At 41.9% G+C, this 22,810-nt stretch overlaps 2 protein-coding genes across 2 annotated transcripts in view; one reads left to right on the forward strand and one right to left on the reverse strand.

Annotated features, from left to right (window-relative positions):
• The window catches only part of LOC128355634 (metabotropic glutamate receptor 7-like), a 274,376-nt gene that overhangs the window by 84,376 nt on the left and 167,190 nt on the right, over nucleotides 1–22,810 (forward strand). The window lies entirely within an intron of this gene.
• Nucleotides 11,866–13,432, reverse strand: LOC128355650 (E3 ubiquitin-protein ligase TRIM39-like). The gene is made up of 2 exons (XM_053315974.1): nucleotides 13,381–13,432; nucleotides 11,866–13,271 (listed from the first exon to the last, which is right to left on the reverse strand). Exon 2 carries the CDS (start codon nucleotides 13,252–13,254, stop codon nucleotides 11,866–11,868), a length of 1,389 nt encoding a protein of 462 aa, XP_053171949.1. The 5' UTR covers nucleotides 13,255–13,271; nucleotides 13,381–13,432.

Here is a 22,810-nt window from a genome sequence, read left to right on the forward strand (position 1 = left end):
TGTGTGTGTGTGGTCTGTGTGTGTGTGTGTGTGTGTGTGTGTGTGTCAGTGTAAAGTGGAGGGTTCATCACAGCGGACAGTGAAGCAGGTTAAAGTGGGATTTGTGAGGAGAGGAAGCTTCTGTCCAATGAGGTGAGACTAGTTTTCCTCCAGTAGTAAGTGTGTGTGTGTGTGTGTGTGTGTGTGGTGTGTGTGTGTGTGTGTGTGTGTGGGGGTGTGTGTGTGTGTGTGTGTGTGTGTGTGTGTGTGTGTCTGAGCTTGGAGAATAAGGATGAGACTTCTCTTCTAAATGTCTTCTGGTGTTTTTTTTTAAGCTGAATCATAAATGAGATTTAATTTAAATGTATTGTTTTGGGTGATGTTGTGCTCTAGAAAGACACCACACACACACACACACACACACACACACACACACACACACACACACACACACACACACACACACACACCTTAAACAGGCCTTACTAGTTATGTCATTTGCACCTAAAGTAAGAAAGGAAGGAAGGAAAGAAGAAGGAAGGAAGGAAAGGAGGGAAGAAGGAAGGAAGGAAAGGAGGAAGGAAGGGAAGCAAGGGAGGAAGAAGGAAGGAAAGGAAGGAGGGAGGAAGAAGGAAGGAAGGAAGGAAGAAGAAAGAAAGGAAGGGAGGAGAAGAGAGCTGATATTAAACTCTGCAGGTTGAAGGTTCTGTGTGTTTTAATAAATCAGTTAAACTATTTAATATAAAATTATAAAAGATGTTTGAAGTCGTAGAGAATAAGTGTTTCTTGTCATTGAAGAGTGAAATGTCAGCGCTGCTCCTCTCAGCTGAGAATTAAAGAACAAACAAACATAACTAGCAGTACAAAGATAAAAGAACACAATCAACCTCGACTGCAGAATAAATGAATAATAATAAATATATAACACACTCCAGCAGTAGATTATTAATTATTGCATGAAGCATGAATCACTGCAGTACGACTCTAACGTGACTATGAGATCAGATCCTTCAGAGGAAACTCAAACAAACCTTAAACTAAGCAGCTGGATTCACTTCATGTGAGCTTCAGCTGAAAATATAAAAGGGTCAAAACTACAGACTACTCCTTTAAAAGTGACCAGTAGACGTTTCTACAGCTAACATGCTGCTAACATGCTGCTAACATGCACCAACCTGCACGCATCCATGCTGCTAACATGCACCAAACCTGCACCAACCTGCACGCATTCATGCTGCTAACATGCTGCTAACATGCACCAGACCTGCACGCATCCATGCTGCTAACATGCTGCTAACATGCTAACATGCACACTGCTCCCAGCACCAACGTGCACGCATCCATGCTGCTAACATGCACTCTGCTCCCAAGGCACCACCATGCACGCGTCCATGCAGCTAACATGCTGCTAACATGCACTCTGCTAACATGCACTCTGCTAACATGCACTCTGCTAACATGCTGCTAACATGCACTCTGCTAACATGCACTCTGCTAACATGCTGCTAACATGCACTCTGCTAACATGCACTCTGCTCCCAGCACCACCATGCACGCGTCCATGCAGCTAACATGCTGCTAACATGCACTCTGCTAACATGCACTCTGCTAACATGCACTCTGCTAACATGCTGCTAACATGCACTCTGCTAACATGCACTCTGCTAACATGCTGCTAACATGCTAACATGCAGTCTGCTAACATGCTGCTAACATGCACTCTGCTAACATGCTGCTAACGTGCACTCTGCTAACATGCTGCTAACGTGCACTCTGCTAACATGCTGCTAACGTGCACTCTGCTAACGTGCACTCTGCTAACATGCACTCTGCTAACATGCACTCTGCTCCCAGCACCAACCTGCACACTGAAAACTAAAATTAGCATCACAAATGAAGATGATCTGGAGACTGTTTGGATTCCTGAAATATGCATGAAGAGTAAAACACTGCTTCTCATTCTGCAGCGTACGCACGCTTGCCTTTTCTACTCTTTTTATTTTTACTCTCAGTAATGAATCTAAACTCTCCTGTGATGAATATCTGCTTCTCTGTTAGATAGAAAAGCTTTTCCTTTGAGACGCTTTCAGTCTGAGCTTTATCTGCTGCTGCTGCTCGTTGAACTCTGACACTTAAACCTCTCGACGCTCTTTAACAGATAAACTGAGAAACACACACACACAAACACACACACACATGTTCAGAGTTCATTTACTAAACACTGACCATAAAAACCTTAAATCTGTTTATTATCTGTAGATTTAATGTTTTACTGATAGAAACCTTCATATGATTAACATGGACGTTATAATGAAAAGGCCAATGTTCAATTAACCCTCAGAAGATATTACACCTAAAATGAAAAAGGGAAGAACAGCAGTTGGACAACCCTGCCGGAGATTTTGGGTCACACACATATATTTTTTGGCATTGTAACAAAATTAGGAGATTTTGGGAAGATGTGTGCGGGAGGGGTTGAAAGACAATTTGGGCTATGAGACGCCTAAAACATGCATTGCACTTTATTTTAGATGTACAAATCAAACAACATTCCAGATGAGGACCGCAACAAGATCAAGATTTTACTGGCAGCTTAAAAAAAAAGCCTTAACAAGAAACAACCCCCCCCCCCCCCCCCCAATTGCGTTATGGAGAGACTTACATATAATATAAGACTACAACAAACAATATGGGAAACCAGACGGAGGAAATGGACTATGTATGTATCTGTATGTTTTGTTAAATGTGAAAACTAATAAAACATGAGTTAAGAAATGTAATATTTAGAATTCATATATATATATATTATATAATATATATTTACATTACATTTAATTAATATTACACTGAAGCTGTTTAATAGGGTCAGAAATCCTTGAATGCTTTGCAGCGTTTAGAAAGACAGTTTCACTTCTCTCTTGTATTGCCTCCCTCCTTCTTCCATAGTGATGTACACGCACAGACAGACACACACACACACATACACACACACACACACACACACACACACACACACACACACAGAAACACAGAGACAGTTTAAATGCATCAGCACAGCCATGACCACACAGGCTGCAGTTCAAGAACATTAACAGTCTGAGATTCCCTCTGAGATTCCTTCCCTCCTTTCCTTCCTTCCTTCCTTCCTTCCTTCCGTCCTTCCTTATCTACATTACATCAGCTGAATATTGAAATGAGGAGAAGACGCAGATTTACACATCTTTCTGTAGTTCTGAGTCTTTAATGTGCAGAAGGTCCGGCGTGGATCGAGGGCATTTTAATATGAAATGATTTTCTTTGTTAAGTACATTCATTAATGCAGCGCTGCCTGTGTGAGGTGGGGGGGTTGGGAGGAGTGGGGGAGTGGGGGTGGGGGGGGGGGGGGGTGAAGGTGTTTGGGCCTCCCAGAGCTCGCTGCTTCTCCACATTCATCATCTATAATGAGGCGTTGCTCCGTGAGACCTGCAGGGCAGAAACATCTCATCGTCCTCTCTCAGTCCTCCATCTGTCCTTCCTTCCTTCCTTCCTTCCCTCCTTCCCTCCACCTGTCCTTCCTTCCTTCCTTCCTTCCCTCCACCTGTCCTTCCTTCCTTCCTTCCTTCCTTCGTTCCCTCCCTCCGCTCAGACACACCTCATCCTCTCTCAGTCCTCCACCTGTCCTTCCTTCCTTCCAAAACCTTTTTAACAGACACACAAATACTGTAGCTGTGTCATTTGGTCTGTTTAGATGTTCTTAGTTTCATCATTTGAAGAATTTTTAAGAAGAATATATATAAGTGTCAGGTCAGATATGTTGATATACAGTATAGAGCTGGGCGATTATGGCAAAAATTAAAATCACAATTAATTGAGTCGACGTCCATGATGTCTTGCTGCAAAATAATCCACCTCTTATATTTTTATTGGTCTGTAAGATTTATTATTTTAATGAATGTGTTTGTGTAAAGAAATGAAGGCTGATTATCATTTAGATTAATACTAGTTTGTGCAGTTAAAGCTTGTTTGTCATGAATATTGAAAGTTAAGTTTTGACACATTATCTATTTAGCTCTTGTGAATGTCGGCATGCAGTGAATATTTGGTTAGTTGTGTGTTATACTCGGTTCATCCCTAATCACTTGTTTTATAGTGAAAGTGTTTGTAGAGTATCATACGAACATGATGTAACGCTGCTGTTTCCTCTCATGTTCCTGATCATGAGTTTTATTCAAACAGAGAATCAAACAGAGAATCTGCTCCGTGGCTCCGCGGTTATTTATTCTTTGTGCTGACAGCAGAGAAAGCAGCTTCATGTGAATTATCATTTTCATCCGTGTCTCTCGTGGGGAAGCAGCAGCAGCAGCAGTTCATGGCTGTTACATCTCTGGGTGTTGGTCCCATGTGACGGACGCAGGTTTGAATCTCTTTGATCAAACTATGAAAACTGAAAATAGCAGCAAAGTGTTGAACGCTGAGCTTCCACAAACTGCACAGGGATAATGTGAAATAGATAATGTGTCAAAACATAACAAACAACAAGCTTTAACTGCACAAACTTAACATTTAACTTTTAGTTTTTTAACCCTCCTGTTGTCCTTGAGTCAAGGAAGGGAGGGAGGGAGGAAGAAGGAAGGAAGGAAGGAAGGAAAGGAGGAAGGAAGGAAGGAAAGGAGGAAGGAAGGAAAGGAGGAGGGAGGAAAGAAAGAGAGAAGGAAGGAAGGAAGGAAGGAAGGAAGGAAGGAAAGAAAGGAGGAAGGAAGGAGGGAAGGGAGAAGGAAGGGAACGAGAGAAGAAAAGGAGGGAGGAAAGAAAGGAAGAGGGAAGGAGGAAGGAAAGAAAGGAGGAAGGAAGGAGGGAAGGGAGAAGGAAGGGAACGAGAGAAGAAAAGGAGAGAGGAAAGAAAGAAAGAGAAGAGAGGGAAGGGAGCGCTGCTTTATTCAGTCTTTTTGTGTATTTCCATTTCTAAAGCTCAGCTCTAAAGACTACATTACCCATGATGCTCAGGATGATGCTCAATACACCAGCAACTAATCTACTCATGATCCCGACTATGAGGACAGATCTTTATAAGACTCAGAGTGAACTAACCTGAACCTTAGCAGCTGGATTTGTATAACTGCCGGAGTTTCATATGAGCTTCAGGGTAGACTCGTAGTTCTCGAGACCAAGACCACTTTTTCATGGTCTTGGACTTGGTCTTGGTCTTGTTACGGCCTCGACGGTCTTTGGTCTTGGTCTTGTCTTGGTGTCTCGGGTCTCTCGGTCCCGCCGTGTCTCGGACCGGGCAGAGCGGTCTCGAGGGGATGTGAATAAATAAATGGCTCATTGACCTTTGAGTAATATCTGCATTGTGCTGATTCAGCGTTAGGCCTGATGTTACGTTTCCATCTAATAATGAAGTATAATTTAAGTCAGTTACATATTTCCCTCATTAGACAGTTTTTGGAGGTTTGTTGTTTTGTTAGATGACTTTGGGACCAGTGAGCAGTCAGGTCAGTCCTTAACAGCTCAGAGTCAATCCTCTAATAGTGCAGTAACAGCCATCATGCAGTTGCCACATATTTGATCTAACCCAATCTGTGAAAACATTTACAGTGAGTTCACATCGAGACATGAAGACATGAAGACGTGCTCTGTACATACTCTCTGGTCTTGGTCTTGGTCTTGGTCTTGGTACTCTCTGGTCTTGGTAGTGTCTTGGTCTCGGTTTAGGCGGTCTTGACTATAAGTCTACTTCAGGGTGTAAAACTCCCGTGATATAAAAAACATCTTATTATGAACTGTATTACAGGTCTGAGGTAGTGTAATGTGTGTGTAATGTGTGTAGTGTGTGTAATGTGTGTAATGTGTGTAGTGTGTGTAGTGTGTGTAGTGTGTGTAATGTGTGTAGTGTGTGTAGTGTGTGTAGTGTGTGTAGTGAAGTCATGTTGCAGCTGTTTTCAGGATTATGTCTGTGATGATCTTGGTTTTGTGCAGAAAATAAGACTTTAAGGTTTTTATACTTTTAGCTCTTTGAGTCTACGTTATTTCTCCTGCGTATGGATGTAATGTGGTTTCACCTGCAGTATAAATCCACATCTATCTGTGTGAGTTCATAAAGGTTAATTAGTGGTTGTTTTAGACTGTGGTTTAATCAACCTGATCTCAGGAAGATGTGAGAATATGAGATGACCCCGAACATCTTAACACAGTGGTGACATGTAATGTGTAAAATGTACATGTCAGTGATAATTAAAATGTGTTATAACCATGGCAACAACACCAATGTAAAGTCAGTTAGGATCCTCTGGTTCAACAAGATCAATGATCAGAGGTTAATATTGTTTTCTGATCTAGAAATCTTTATTTTTAATCATTATTTCACTGAATTTACTATAGTGCATTGAATATGGTTGTCTAAAATGATTATTCATTAGCATATTATCATTATTATTATTATTATTAGCCTACAATGAAAGAAAATACCTTTTGAAATATATATCTGTCAGCCTTGCAACGCTAATATATATTAAACACAGATGATGCTGATGCTCCAGTATATTCACACGACTTCTAATAATATCAGACTCTTATTATTCTGGTGGAATGATAAAGAGGACAGAGGGAGAGAGGAGGAGGAGACTAATGGGAGGACACACAGAGGAGGTGGTGAAAGTCACATTGAGCAGATTTCTCTCAGCAGGAGACGAGTGGAGGTCTCGATCCCGACCGCCGGCCGTCTGACCGTCTGACCGTCGGCACAGTCGGACACGTCACCAGATCTATTTTAGGTCTGACTCAGACTCTCCACAGACAGGATGTAGAGTGATGGAGGACTAAACCCACAGTCCTCCACCTCAATGAGACACAATACTGTTTAACCGTCTCTGTTCATGTTCTGACTCGTAATCAGACTCTTCACTAATCTGTTTTACATCAACACCTCATCGCTCATTAATGGATGTGATTCATCCCGGGAGGAGCGGTCAGAGTCTCAGTGGTTTCTGAAGATTTTCAAATAAATGTGGGTCAAATTTGTTCATTTGTTTTGTATGAAAATGTGAATCAGCTGCACAAGAAAGAGAGTAGAATACGTTATTTCCATGTTTTTCTATTCTAGGTTGCTTTATCAGTGTTTTTACTGTTCTCTAAATGTTAAAAAAAAGGTCTAATTTGATCCTGAACAGTTTAAAAGTTTAAATGAAGCGTCAATATTTAGCATCAGATTCCCTCTTTGTGTTTCCTGTTGAGCTGTGAGGGAAGTATTTGTTTCTATTAAAATGTGAATCAGCTGCACAAGAAACAGAAAAGTATACATTTATTCTGTCCCCTACTGTACGTGCGTGGCTCCACGGAGTGACAGATAGCTAAACACTTTGTTGCTGGAAAGGTGAAAGATGACTCAGACGTGTAGTAAAAGCTGAAGTCTGTTTATTGAAGATCTTTGTCACCGTACTTAACAATGCCAGGAACAATCTTACTTTCTTGTGAAACTAAAAATAGACACAGAAAAACGTCCATAAACGTCCATAAAAAGGTGTTAGTCTATAAATGAGTGACTATGTTACATACAAGAAAAATATGAGTTTTAGCATTAACTTATAAATCTTGAACAATATGAAATAAACCATCACAATATTCGAAACTATGAATTATACAAATATAATATATAATATAAACTTACAAACAAAGCTTCTCCAAGGCGAGACAGCGACAGACACGATGGATTACAAGGCAGAGGCAAACATCTGAGACTCTAACCACATGACCGATGACCGTGATAACCAATAATTTCAAAATAAAAGAGCACCTTGCAAAAAATACCACCAGGAGGCACTGTAGAGCAACATCACAACGTTATTTCCATGTGTTTCTATTCTAGGTCGCTCTATCAGTGTTTTTATTACTTCAACAGTTTAAAGTTTAAATGAAGCATCAACATTAAGCATCAGATTCCCTCTTTGTGTTTCCTCAGACAGTGTTTGTTCCTGTTGAGCTGTGAGGGAAGTATAGCAACAAAAAGTCAGAGGCTTTTGAATTCAGGAGTATTTCTAGTTAAACGTACTCTTGCCAAGATTCTGGTTTGGATCCCAATCCATCCTCGGGTCTATCTGTGTGGAGTTTGCTTGTTCTCGTGTTTCTGTGGGTTTTCACCAGATGTTTCGGTTTCCAGCCGCCATTAAAGCCGCGTATGTTATGGTCCCTGGGTGTTTGGGTCAAATACAGAGGATCAATTTCCCCACAGGGATCAATAAAGTTCTCCTGCTTCTTCTTCTTCTTTTTCTTCTTCTAAAGTAAAGGATCTGAATTCTTCTTCCACCACTGAGTGAAGAGAAAATGAAAACTTTATTGGTCCTGAGGGAGAAATGTTTTCCCCTCCCCAGAAAGTCCATGAGGGTAATTATAATGAGCCAGCTTCAACATTAAAATAACATCAATGCATCAGTTATTATAATACAAGAAAATGGGACCATTGTGGTGCTCCAGCAACGTACTCGATGAGTATTTCTACATTGTGGTTCAACCAGAAGCTAATAGTTAAATAGAAAGAATCAGAAATATCATCAGTAAAGATCAGAAGCAAATATCCACAGCATGAAAGGTCCAGTCAGGACTACACGATGATAGTTCAGTACAAAAAGTCCAGAACTTTGTACATGAACTATATCTCTGCATTAAAAGGTAACCCTGAAACCTTCTTTATGGATCTGAATCCTTAAAGTATAAGAAGCTGTGGAGACGCTGCTGTAAGAGCTCATTAGTTCAGTTCTGCATTCAGAGCTGAACAGGTTTGATTTTACATTGATCCTGCAGAAGTCTTTATATCACAACTTCAGGTGGTTCAGTTTTATGCTTCTTTGAGTTTCTGGGAAAGTTTTGGCTTGTTTGGTGTCAGAGTGGAGTTTTTTGTCCCCACTCTTCATTTAAGCTGCATTTTCATCACAAGTCAAACCTCAGTGGCCTTTACTTCACAGAAGAAGCATGTACAGTGCTTGTTTTCATGTCACCATCGACCTCATTTGTTTTGTATTTGCTGGTTAGAACAAGTCATCAGATGACTTTATACTCCTTCAGACTCGCCTGCTGGATGCTTGTAAAGCTCATGACACAACTGCTTATATAACTTAATGTGAACAGCCACGTATAAAACTGTTAGTGTCTTCTAGGAGAGACAGTCGATCACCTTTAAACATAATCACATCCGATCTGCCAGTAAAAAGCGCTCTAGGTTAGGCAGCAGTGAACTTTTGTGTGTTTAAACCATCACTTAGTCTGTTATATGCTCCTCCATATAGAAAGTATTTAGATGCATGTGTAGAAGGTGAGAAGTGACTGCACACATTAAGGGTCCATGCAGTGAATCCACACGCTGACCCTTGTCTGAACCCGCCACGCTGTCATCCTCCATTCCTGGTTGAACACTGTGACGCATCACGAGCTGCAGCCATAAGCTACAGCTTCAAATTAGTGAAAAGACCGTTTGACTGACAGCTTTTGTTGCTGGTAATTAGACGAGTGAGAAGTGAGAGGACTGCAGGCGAAACGTGACCAGAGGACAGTGTGAGAAAGACTCAGTGGATGTGGCTGTTTGGCTGTTTGGCTGTTTGGCTGTTTGGCTGTCTGGCTGACTGTGCACCACTTTGTTCCAGACTGAAGCATCTCAAAAGATATTACATGGTTCCTATTAAACTTTCTTCATTCATGTTCCCTGATAGAGATTTTAATGATGCAGCCCATACATCAATGGAGAGAGTAGACAGGAGTCCAGGATGTCTTGTATTGAAAAGGTTTATTTACTTGGCCGAGGAGAAGTGAATGAATGATCAGTACATGTTATGTTCTGATGCTTCCTTCAATTCTGGAGTTTCTCTCCTCCAGGACTTTAAACCAAACAGAGCCATGCCCAAATATGGTCAGATCCAACACATCTACAATATACAGAATTTAGTCTACTGGTCTATAGACAAAACATTGCTTAGACCTCACTCAGGACCTTTATCCTCCATCCAACACTATATCAAACCTCTGACTCCAGCTGCCTCTACCCCATTCAGGGAAAACAGTCAAACACATATCTGACCTCGGCTGCTATAGCAACACTATCAGAAAGCCTCCTGTTTTCCCCAAAAGGAGCAGACTCACTGATTACCACTATCTAAGAGGGAAACAATGTCTAAACCCTAAAATCATTTGGTGAGGCCTTGCTATGACCACAGAGCCTAGTTTGACCCAGTGCATATTAATGATGGAAAACGTTCCCCAGAGGATGTATCCTAATAACTTTGGTGAGCCTCTTTTCACTTATCCTGTGAATTATCTCAATATGTACTTGATGGATTGGGACAAAATTTGGTGCAGATGTTCATTATTTCCTGATGATGAATCGTACCGACTTTAGTGATCCTTTGACTTTTCATCTAGCGCCACCATCAGATCAAAGTGGGTCATGACCCGAAAACCTGCAAAACTAAAGACATTCCCATCAGCCTTGCCTGTACTTTGTGTTCAGTGTGTGAGGATTGGTTTTGTGTTGTTGTAACTGACAGTAGAGGTTAATTTAGGACCAAATGCTGTGCAGGTGTGTTTCTGTCTTATTGTCAACAAATCTCATGTTTGGATCCAAGCCAACAAACTGAACCAATGAACTGAAATGTGAACAAATATTGTGTGTTTGTCCAGAGTCAACACTTCAGACACCACTGAGCATGTGCAAATACTGAGAATACTGAAGATTTTTACAGTGTAGTTCAAAGTCCAGAGGTTGTGATAAGTAGCATCTGCTTCAGAGACTGAAAATATGATCACTGTTATTAGTCTTTGGAGCCATGGAGAGTTAGTTCCTTTATTTTGAAGAGTTTGTTCCTTTATTTTGGAGAGTCTGCAACATGTTTTAAATAGTTTTTGGACAATAATGGAGGAATAAGATATATGAGGCTTTGATAGACACGTGATACTTGTTAGTTGATCAGTTTATTGGCAGAATGATCTTTCAAAAAGTGTTTCCTGTTGTCTGAGGCATAAAAGGTAAAAATCAAGTCTGAGTGAATAAATGATGACGTTCATGAATCATTGGATCTGAGTGGAGCTATAATGAGGAGACTGTTTCCCTCCTCACATCAATACATCAAACTAACACAAATGTCATATTTCCATCATGTTTTCCATCATCGGAGCTTTGACTGATGCTCTGACGTCATCTCGTTGGATGGAAACAAAAATTCACTACTCTTTCTTTTGATGATTTTCTGGAAGAGTTTTAATGCGTTCATCGTCTTCAAGAATGACTTTTACCTTTTTTTAAAGCAGACGTTCATACAGTACAACTCACCTCAGTGTAAATGTGAAGGAATGAAAAGAAAAGAACAGAGAGGAGGAGAGGAGAGGAGAGGAGAGGAGAGGAGAGGCAGGGATGGAAGCAGCAGAGGAGCGAGGGAACAAAAGCATAAAGAGATTCAGAGTACATGTTTTAATCATTTCCATGACTTAGCCCGAGAATATTTTCACTCCCAAGAGAAATGTTCTTGTTCCAGTTTTTTGGGCGCCTTAACATTAATATTTCACAGTTCAATCTCACCGACGCTTGTTGTGACACGGCAGAAGGACCGCACACTGACGCAGAGTCTCTGATGAGTCTCACAGCACAAACCCATTATTAAGGAAACAGTTTTATATTAAGATTATTATTATTTTAAACACAGTTAACTGACAAAGAGCAGTGATGTCGTTCTCTAACATTCAGTATATGAAAGGTATTCATATAAATCAATCAAAAAAATTAATACAATTATTTTATATTTGACAAAACCAACTAAAGCAACATATTTTGGAATAATGACACAGAGGCTTCAGAAGTTAAATTAAGCTACTTTTCCCCTTAAAGAAATAAATGAAAGGAATGATAAGAATCATCATCATTAATAATCATCATCATCTCACTGTCACAGAGACCTTCAGTGGAGAAATCTTCACTGGGAGTTTATCCAAAGTGCCAATGAATGAAAACAGTGTGTCAGTGAAAGTGTGTGTGAAGGTGTGTATGTGTGTGTTAGTATCAGGATCAGAGAACGACAGATTTCCTCTGTTCCAGTCCAGATTCACTCTGATCCTCTGGAGCTTCTTCTTCACTGAGAGATCAGTGAGGGGAGCTGGTGGTGATCGTGCTGAGTATTTATCTTTATAGAAAGCTATTCTCCATAATCCAGACTGTATGCTTCCCTTCCTCTGAACAGACTCTGATAACACACCCAGTGACCACCATTTATTGTCTCCAACCTCGACATCCCAGCTGTGAGTCCCTGAGTTAAAGCCCTCAGAGCCCAGGACAGAGGGAAAGAAATCAAACCTCTCTGGATTATCAGGAAGGTGATGTCTGCATACTTCATATCTCACACTGGTCAGATCTTCAGACAGGATGAGTTTTGGATGAGCAGTGTTTGGATCCAGAATGACAGGAGTGTAGGAGACCATCTCCTTCATGTTGTTCCAGATGTTGAAGGCCAGGTTGCCCAGGTGTTTGGCCTGGTCTATCAGAGCTCCTGAGGGCAGCTGTGGATCATCCAGCAGGGGGCAGCGCTGGACTCTTTCCACTGCAGCCTTGTAGTTGTTCAGGAATGAGACGTCTTCAGCTCTCAGCTCCTCCTCTGTGGCTCTGACTGTGTGTGAAAGAGCTGCTATCTCTCTGCTCAGAGCCTCCATCTTCTCCTTCATCATCTGACTCTTCTGCTCCTCTTCCTCCCTCAGAGCAGCCATCCTGGCCTCCTCTTCCTCTTCTAGAAACTGGTGAAGCTTCTTAAACTGCTCCTTAATCTGCCTCTCTGTGTGTTGGGCCTGGACCTTAATGTGTTTTGCTGTTTGATCAAACTTCACTTTAACTTCTTCACAAACCTTTAACTTCTCCTTTAAGGGCTTCAGAGTTTCCTCAAGTTCCTTCTTGTGTTGTCGTGCAGCTTCATCGATGGGTCTGAATCTGTGGTTGGTGTGTTTTTCTGAATCTCTGCAGACGAGACACACTGGCTGCTGATGGTCCAGACAGAAGAGTCTGAGTTTCTCATAGTGAAGACTGCAGAGAGCCTCTGAAGCTCTCTGATCTTTGTCCTGTAAGAAGGACTCACACAGGTTCCTTAACACCAGGTTACAAGGTGGACGTTCCTTTGAAGATCTTCTCTTACAAACTGGACACTCATGTGTTGGTTTCTCTCTCCACCAGCTCTTCAGACAGTCTTTACAGAAGCTGTGGCTACATGACAGAACAACAGGATCTCTAAAGACCTCATGACAGACCGGACAGCAGAGATCCTCCTCTGATCTGGAAGCCATTTAGTCTCTGAGTGAAGCTGAAAACACAGCAGACAGAAAGTACAGTCAGTCATGGCTCCCCTCCCTCCTCTACTAACTTCACTGACATTTACTTTCAGTGTGACTCCAGTTTTTAGTCAAACTCACCTTCAGTGTGTGGAGAGTCAGCAGGTTGAAGCAGCAGAGTTCTAGTTTTCCACTTTTCTCTCCTGTAGCTGTACTCACTCAGAGGAAGTTGTTAGTTTGGTCTGAAGGTGAATCTGACGCTCTGTTTTTCAGTCTGTGTGTCTCTTTAGAGACCAACAATAAACTGTTTCCTGGTTTGTCTCAAGTGAGTCAGGTGAGGGGCGGAGCTTTGTCAGATCTCTTCTGATAAATGTTGTAGCTTCACAGTAACACAGGGTGTGTTTCATTCCTGTGTCCAAAAGTACACATACTATCAAGTTTAAAGATCACAGACTAACAGGTTTTATGTGATTTAATGTGTACAGTACAGAACATCATGACCTGCATGAAGCTTATAAAATAAACTCTCATTCAGAGGAGAAGTTCTGTTCAGCTGTTAGTGTGAAAACTTTACAGGAACTAAGGAAACACAAAGCAGTGAATAGACGATGAACTTGTGGCAACCTCTAGCAGCGCTGACCATGTTTACTGCCACACCCAGCAAGTCTTGCAATCTGACCATCACTTCTTTTTCTCTCAGCTCTCTCTTGGCATTTTGCATACTTAAAATAAAATCCCCTAAAAACCCCTTTACAGTCTTTATTCAGTTCAATTCAGTTTTTCTCTGTAAAATAAAAAGTTAAGGTTGTTCTCAGTTTAAATCATCAGAAAATCCTTAAATAAAAAAGATCCATTTACTCACAGAGGTCAGTGTGTCTGAAGGCGAATCTGAGAAGGAATGACAAACTGTTTCCTGATTCCTCTCAGGTGAATCAGGTGGAGGGCGGAGCTTTGTCTCACCAGTTCCCATGTAATGTGTAAGGGTGTGTTTCATTCCAAAGCATTTACTCAATACTCAGATGAAAATGGGGGCTTCTGTTGCACCAACTTTATTCAAACACAACTTCACGTTGAATATCGAGAGTCAAAATCTAATTTAGTGAAATCTGTGGAATTATTTAGGAATGGGGTCTCATATTATTATTTTTGTAAAGGACAAAATGAAATGGGTGGCATGGAATAACAGACCCAGACTGGCCATTACAATCACCGGGACAATTCCCAACAATAACAATAGCATATTTCATTTAAGGGAAAAACTGAAATGGGTGCAATGGAAGGGTGTCAGTAGTGGGTGACATGAGGAAGGGAAGGGGGACCTCCAATAGTGCTATGGAGTATTTTGGGTTATCATAGTTAGGGTATTACATGGAATGGGCAGTATGTGATTTAATGTGGAAAGTAGCAAGAGATGGGGACTATGCAGTAGTCTCTGCAAGGGCTAGGGTATAATAATTTGCAAAGGGGGTACCATGGAAAACTGTAGGTAAGAGGTGTAATACAATGATTACCATGAAATACATTGAGAAGGGTGTCAATGAAATATGATAGGTAAGTGATGTTGTGGAGTAGGTACCATGAGATGTAATGAAAGGGGTATCATGGACTGTAGTAGGGAATGGAGTCCTATAAAGTGGAAAACGGGTCGTCCTCAGGTGGACCATGTATGGTTGAAACACTATTGTGTCCTTCAATATTGTTGCAGGAAAGTGATACCATTGAATATTAGAAACAAGGGGTACCATGGAATATTACAGGAAATGAGTACCAGGAAATAATTAAGGACTACGATGCAATGATAAAAGGGGTATTGGGGAACACTACAGGGCAATGTTACTATAGGATGTTGTAGGAAAGGGTTTCCCATAGTAACAGATATTAATTAATATGTATATTATAAGTATGGGGTCCTGGGATTATTATAAATAAGGGGTACCACCTCATATTAAATGAAAGGGGTACCATGAACTGTTGCAGGAAATGGGTATCAGGGATTATTGAAAGAACGGGATATCATGGATGGTGTGGGAAAGGGATACCCTAGAATATTATAGATAAGGAGTATTATGTAATATGGCAGGAAAGGAGTACTCTGTAATATTGTAGAGAAAGGGGTACCATGAAATGTTGCACGAAATGGGTACCTGGGATTATTAAAAGAAAGGGGTGATATGGATGCTGGATGAAAGGCATACCCTGGAATATTATAAATAAGGTGTACAAGGAAATATTGTAGGGGTTGCTGTGAAATATTAAATGGAAAGGTCACCAGTGAATATTGTCGGAAAGGGGTACCATATTAGATATATTAGCCCTTACAATAATTTAATAAGCAAAATAGCCACTAAGATGCACATTACACTGGTCTGTCGATCCATCTTCTACCGCTTATCCTGGTCGGGTCTCGGAGGCAGCAGCCCAAGCAGGAAGCCCAGACTTCCCTCTCCCCAGCCACTTCGTCCAGCTCTTCCCGGGGGATCCCGAGGCGTTCCCAGGCCAGCCAAGAGACATAGTCTCTCCAGCGTGTCCTGGGTCTCCTACCGGTGGGACGGGCCCTGAACACCTCACCAGGGAGGCGTCCGGGAGGCATCCTGTCTAGATGCCCGAGCCTCCTCATCTGGCTCCTCTCAACGCGGAGGAGCAGCGGGTCTACTCCTAGCTCCTCCCGGATAACTGAGCTTCTCACCCTATCTCTAAGGGAGAGCCCAGCCAGCCTACGGAGGAAGCTCATTTCAGCCGCTTGTACCCGCCATCTTGTTCTTTGGGTCACGACCCAAAGCTCATGACCAGAGGTGAGGGTAGGAACCCAAAGCTCATGACCAGAGGTGAGGGTAGGAACCAAGATCGACTGGTAAATCGAGAGCTTCGCGTTTTGGCTCAGCTCTCTCTTCACCACAACGGATCTGTGCAGACTGCAGAGTCCGCATCGATCCACCTGTTGATCTACCACTCCATCCTTCCCTCACTCGTGAACAAACCCACTGGCCTTCTTCAGCTTGACGGCATCCCTCCCCGCCGGTGTCCACTAGCGGGTTTGGGTATTTCTGAAAACGACAGGCACTGATCACCTTATGTCCACAGCACCAGTCAGCTGCCTTAACAATGGAGGCACAGAACATGGCCCACTCGGACTCAATGTCCCCCGTCTCCCCCGGTACGTGGTCGAAGCTCTCCCGGAGGTGGGAGTTGAAGCTCTCTCTGACAGGAGACTCTGCCAGACTTTCCCAGCAGACCCTCACAATGCGTTTGGGTCTGCCAGGTCTGACCGGCATCCTCCCCCACCATCGGAGCCAACTCCCACAGAAGTCCAATAACAAAACACCATTTGGGTTCAGATTGGGGGGCCGTTCCTCCCATTCACACCCCTCCAGGTCTCACTGTTTTTGCCAACGTGAGCGTTGAAGTCCCACAGCAGAACAAAGGAATCCCCAGAGGGAGTACTCTCCAGCCCCCCCTCCAAGGAATCCAAAAAGGGTGGATACTCTGAGCTGCTGTTTGCACCATAGGCACAAACAACAGTCAGGATCCATCCCTCCACCCGAAGGGGGAGGGAGGCTACCCTCTCGTCTACCGGGGTAAACTCCAACATACAGGCACCAAGCCGGGGGGCAATAAGTATTGCCACCCCTGCCCGGCGCCTCTCACCAGTGGCAACTCCACAGTGGAGGAGAGTCCAACACCTCTCGAGAAGACTGGTTCCAGAGCCCTTGCTGTGCCTCGAGGTGAGGCCGACTATATCTAGACGGAACTTCTCAACCTCACGCACCAGCTCAGGCTCCTTCCCCACCAGAGAGGTGACGTTCCACGTCCCTAGAGCTAGCTTCTGCAGCCGAGGGTCGGACCACCAAGGTCCCCACCTTCGGCTGCCGCCCAGCTCGCACTGCAGCCGACCCCTTTGGCCCCTCCTCTTCGGGCCCGGGCACCAGGCCTGGCTCCAGGCAGGGGAAACGAGGTTCCTTTTATAGTACTCATCATAAGGGGTCTAGTGAGCTACCCTTTGTCTGGCCCCTCCCCCCGGACCTGTTTGCCATGGGAGACCCTACCAGGACCATAAAGCCCCCGACAACTGAGCTCCTGGGGTCATTGGGACACACTAACCCCTCCACCACGATAAGGTAGTAACTCAGGAAGGGGAGACTGGTCTGTGTTCTAGAAATTATTACAACAAACATTTAGAAGGAAACTAAATGCCATCAGTAATAATGAGGAATAGATAAAAGAACTAGAGGTAATGATTTTGAGTATTAATGATACAAAAATATCTATTCATATAATATTCATGGATTTCGTCTCTCTCTGTTTTTGGCTATTCTTTGGTCGTCATCTCACTAACCTTTTAAAGACTGCAGGAGTGTTTGTATTGTGTTAGATTGGTAAATTCTGTGTGTTGTTACGCTTGATAAAAATGGAGGTCAGAGACTAAACATGACGATAAATCTGAACACATCTCCAGCTTCACTTTTTATTGATTTTCACACAAAGAAAAGAATCACAGCAGGTCACATGAACATCCAGCAAACATCAGCTGTCATTTACATTTTCTACATTTAGCAGGTTTTCTTATTCAGAGAGAAACAAAAAAGTTCAGTTTTTAAATCACCAACATAAACCCAAACTCACAAGTCCACCTTAAAACTCACAAGTCCACCGTCCACCTTAAATAAAACCACTCTTCTCATTAAATGATGAAAACAGAATAATGTTGATTTCACTGGATAAAACAGAAAATATAGAAATATGTGATTCCATGCAGTTGTTTCCATACAGGAATGTAATTTAACAGAAATCACTTGTTTGTTTCTTTATAATCTGAACTAGAGTTTAAAATACAGTTCAACATGCAGTCATTGATTATTGGCTTCACACAAAGATATCATCAGAAAACATAGAAATATTTAAATGGCACAGTATCAATAAAAAGAGTGAAACACATTAAATTCAGAAATTAAATCAAATTATTTTATATTTGACAAAAACAACTAAAGCAACATATTTAGGAATAATGAGTCAGAAGCTTCAAAAGGTTAAATTCAGAAACTTTTCCTTTTAAGACATGAAAGTCATCATCATCATCATCATCATCATCTGATATGATTCACTGTCACAGAGACCTTCAGTGGAGAAACCTTCAGTGGAAGTTCATCCCAAGTCTCAATGTATGGAAACAGTGTGTCAGTGAAAGTGTGTGTGAAGGTGTGTATGTGTGTGTTAGTATCAGGATCAGAGAACGATAGATGTCCTTCGTTCCAGTCCAGATTCACTCTGATCCTCTGGAGCTTCTTCTTCACTGGGAGAACAGTGGAGCGAGCTGGTGGTGACCATGCTGAGTATTTATCATCATATAACCCTATTCTCCATAATCCAGACTGTATGATTCCCTTCCTCTGAACAGACTCTGATAACACACCCAGTAACCAGTATTTACTGTCTCCAACCTCGACATCCCAGCTGTGAGTCCCTGAGTTAAAGCCCTCAGAGCCCAGGACAGAGGAGAGAGGGTCAATCCTCTCTGGATTATCAGGAAGCTGCTGTCTCCTTCCTCCTCGTCTCACACTGGTCAGATCTTCAGACAGGATGAGTCCTGGACCAGCAGTGTTTGGATCCAGAATGACAGGAGTGTAGGAGACCATCTCCTTCATGTTGTACCAGATGTTGAAGGCCAGGTTGCCCAGGTGTTCGGCCTGGTCTATCAGAGCTCCTGAGGGCAGCTGTGGATCATCCAGCAGGGGGCAGCGCTGGACTCTTTCCACTGCAGCCTTGTAGTTGTTCAGGAATGAGACGTCTTCAGCTCTCAGCTCCTCCTCTGTGGCTCTGACTGTGTGTGAAAGAGCTGCTATCTCTCTGCTCAGAGCCTCCATCTTCTCCTTCATCATCTGACTCTTCTGCTCCTCTTCCTCCCTCAGAGCAGCCATCCTGGCCTCCTCTTCCTCTTCTAGAAACTGGTGAAGCTTTTTAAACTGCTCCTTAATCTGCCTCTCTGTGTGTTGGGCCTGGACCTTAATGTGTTTTGCTGTTTGATCAAACTTCACTTTAACTTCTTCACAAACCTTTAACTTCTCCTTTAAGGGCTTCAGAGTTTCCTCAAGTTTCTTCTTGTGTTGTCGTGCAGCTTCATCGATGGGTCTGAATCTGTGGTTGGTGTGTTTATCTGAATGACTGCAGACGAGACACACTGGCTGCTGATGGTCCAGACAGAAGAGTTTGAGTTTCTCAGAGTGCAGACTGCAGAGATCCTCCTCTGATCTGGAAGCCATTTAGTCTCTGAGTGAAGCTGAAAACACAGCAGACAGAAAGTACAGTCAGTCATGGCTCCCCTCCCTCCTCTACTAACTTCACTGACATTTACTTTCAGTGTGACTCCAGTTTTTAGTCAAACTCACCTTCAGTGTGTGGAGAGTCAGCAGGTTGAAGCAGCAGAGTTCTAGTTTTCCACTTTTCTCTCCTGTAGCTGTACTCACTCAGAGGAAGTTGTTAGTTTGGTCTGAAGGTGAATCTGATGCTCTGTTTTTCAGTCTGTGTGTCTCTTTAGAGACCAACAATAAACTGTTTCCTGGTTTGTCTCAGGTGAGTCAGGTGAGGGGCGGAGCTTTGTCAGATCTCTTCTGATAAATGTTGTAGCTTCACAGTAACACAGGGTGTGTTTCATTCCTGCACTCAAACACACACATACCATCAAGTTTAATTACAGCAGACTAACAGGTTTTATGTGATTTAATCTGTACAGTACAGAACATTATGCTTGAAACTTTTAAAATAAACTCTCATTCAGAGGAGAAGTTCTGTTAGTGTGAAAACTTTACAGAAACTAAGGAAACACAAAGCAGTGAATAGACAATGAACTTGTTGCGGCAACCTCTAGCAGCACTGACCATGTTTACTGCCACACCCAGCAAGTCTTGCAATCTGACCATCACTTCTTTTTCTCTCAGCTCTCTCTTGGCATTTTGCAAGCTAAAGCCATACTTAAAATACTCCCTACATGCGGAACATGAATCGTATAAACACAAAAATATACAATAAACACAAAATCTTTAGGAAGTAATATTCATATGTGAATACTTTTTCAAAATCCCTCAACTTCTATTCTAAAGAACAGTACAAAAAAACCCAAAATACTCCAACTAAAAACCTCTTTACAGGCTTTATTCAGTTCAATTCAGTTTTTCTCTGTAAAATCAAAAAGTTAAGGTTGTTCTCAGTTTAAATCATCAGAAAATCCTTAAATATAAAAGATCCATTTACTCACAGAGGTCAGTGTGTCTGAAGGCGAATCTGAGAAGGAATGACAAACTGTTTCCTGATTCCTCTCAGGTGAATCAGGTGGAGGGCGGAGCTTTGTCTCACCAGTTCCCATGTAATGTGTAAGGGTGTGTTTCATTCCAAAGCATTTACTCATTACTCAGATGAAAATGGGGGCTTCTGTTGCACCAACTTTATTCAAACACAACTTTATGTCGAATATCGAGAGTCAAAAACTAATTAGGTGAAATCTGTGGAATTATTTAGGAATGGGGCTTTCATATTATTATTTTTGTAAAGGACAAAATGAAATGGGTGGCATGGAAGAACAGACCCAGACTGGCCATTACAAGCACCGGGACAATTCCCAACAATAACAATAGCATATTTCATTTAAGGGAAAAACTGAAATGGGTGCAATGGAAGAGCATACACAAGGAGTACCATGGAAGGGTGTCAGTAGTGGGTGACATGAGGAAGGGAAGGGTGACCTCCAATAGTGCTATGGAGTATTATGGGTTATCATAGTTAGGGTATTACATGGAATGGGCAGTAGGTGATTTAATGTGGAAAGTAGCAAGAGATGGGGACTATGCAGTAGTCTCTGCAAGGGCTAGGGTATAATAATTTGCAAAGGGGGTACCATGGAAAACTGTAGGTAAGAGGTGTAATACAATGATTACCATGAAATACATTGAGAAGGGTGTCAATGAAATATGGTAGGTAAGTGATATTGTGGAGTAGGTACCATGGGATGTAATGAAAGGGGTATCATGGACTGTAGTAGGGAATGGAGTCCTATAAAGTGGAAAACAGGTCGTCCTCAGGTGGACCATGTATGGTTGAAACACTGTTGTGTCCTTCAATATTGTTGCAGGACAGTGATAACATCGAATATTAGAAACAAGGGGTACCATGGAATATTACAGGGAATGAGTACCAGGAAATAATTAAGGACTACTATGCAATGATAAAAGGGGTATTGGGGAATACTATAGGGCAGTGTTACTATAGGATGTTGTAGGAAAGGGGTTCCCATGGTAACAGATATGAATTAATGTGTATATTATAAGTATGGGGTCCATGGATTATTATAAATAAGGGGTACCACCACATCTTAAATGAAAGGGGTACCATGAACTGTTGCAGGAAATGGGGATCAGGGATTATTGAAAGAACAGGATATCATGGATGTTGTGGGAAAGGGATGCCCTGGAATATTATAAATAAGGAGTATTATGGAATATGGCAGGAAAGGGGTACCCTGTAATATTGTAGAGAAGGGGTGCCATGGAGTATTAAAGGAAATGGCACCATGGGATGTTTTAGGAAAGGGGTACCCTGAAATATCATGGGGGTATTGTAGAGTAGTAATGTAAAGGTGCATGTTGACATATTGTACGAAAAGGAAACCAAGAGATATTATAAGTAAGGAATACGAAGGGATATTAAAGGCTGAGTGTGATTGAATATTTTAGGAAAGGATTACCAGACAATATTATATGTAAGGAATACCTGTCTTATTATAAGGAAAGGGTACCAGGGAATGTTATAAATAAGGGGTACCACCTAACTTTAAAGGAAAGCGGTACCATGAAACGTTGCAGGAAATGAGTACCTGGGATTATTAAAAGAAAGGAGTGATATGTAATATTATAAGTAAACAGTACAAGGAAATATTGTAGGAAAGTGGTAGTGAGGAGTATTATGGAATATGGCAGGAAAGGGGTATCCAGAAATATTATAAGGGGTACTGTGGCTTAGTAATAAAAATGGGTATGTCCACATGAAGTAGGAAAGAGGTACTAGGGAATATTATGAGTACAGATTGGGACATAAGTAAGACTGGTCTGTTACAACAAACATTTAGAAGGAAACTAAATGCCATCAGTAATAATGAGGAATAAATAAAAGAACTAGAGGTAATGATTTTGAGCATTAATCATACAAAAATATCTATTCATATAATATTCATGGGTTTCGTCTCTCTCTGTTTTTGGCTATTCTTTGGTCGTCATCTCACTAACTTTTTAAAGACTGCAGGAGTGTTTGTATTGTGTTAGATTGGTAAAGTCTGTCTGATTGTTACGCTTGATAAAAATGGAGGTCAGAGACTAAACATGACGATAAATCTGAACACATCTCCAGCTTCACTTTTTATTGATTTTCACACAAAGAAAAGAATCACAGCAGGTCACATGAACATCCAGCAAACATCAGCTGTCATTTACATTTTCTACATTTAGCAGGTTTTCTTATTCAGAGAGAAACAAAAAAGTTCAGTTTTTAAATCACCAACATAAACCCAAACTCACAAGTCCACCTTAAAACT

The sequence above is a fragment of the Scomber japonicus genome, chromosome 3 (genome assembly GCF_027409825.1).
Source record: "Scomber japonicus isolate fScoJap1 chromosome 3, fScoJap1.pri, whole genome shotgun sequence".
Classification (NCBI taxonomy): domain Eukaryota; kingdom Metazoa; phylum Chordata; class Actinopteri; order Scombriformes; family Scombridae; genus Scomber; species Scomber japonicus.

Coding starts and splice junctions, on each gene's coding strand:
- LOC128355650 (XM_053315974.1), bottom strand. CDS start 13,254: ATGGCTTCCAGATCAGAGGAGGATCTCTGCTGTCCGGTCTGTCATGAG.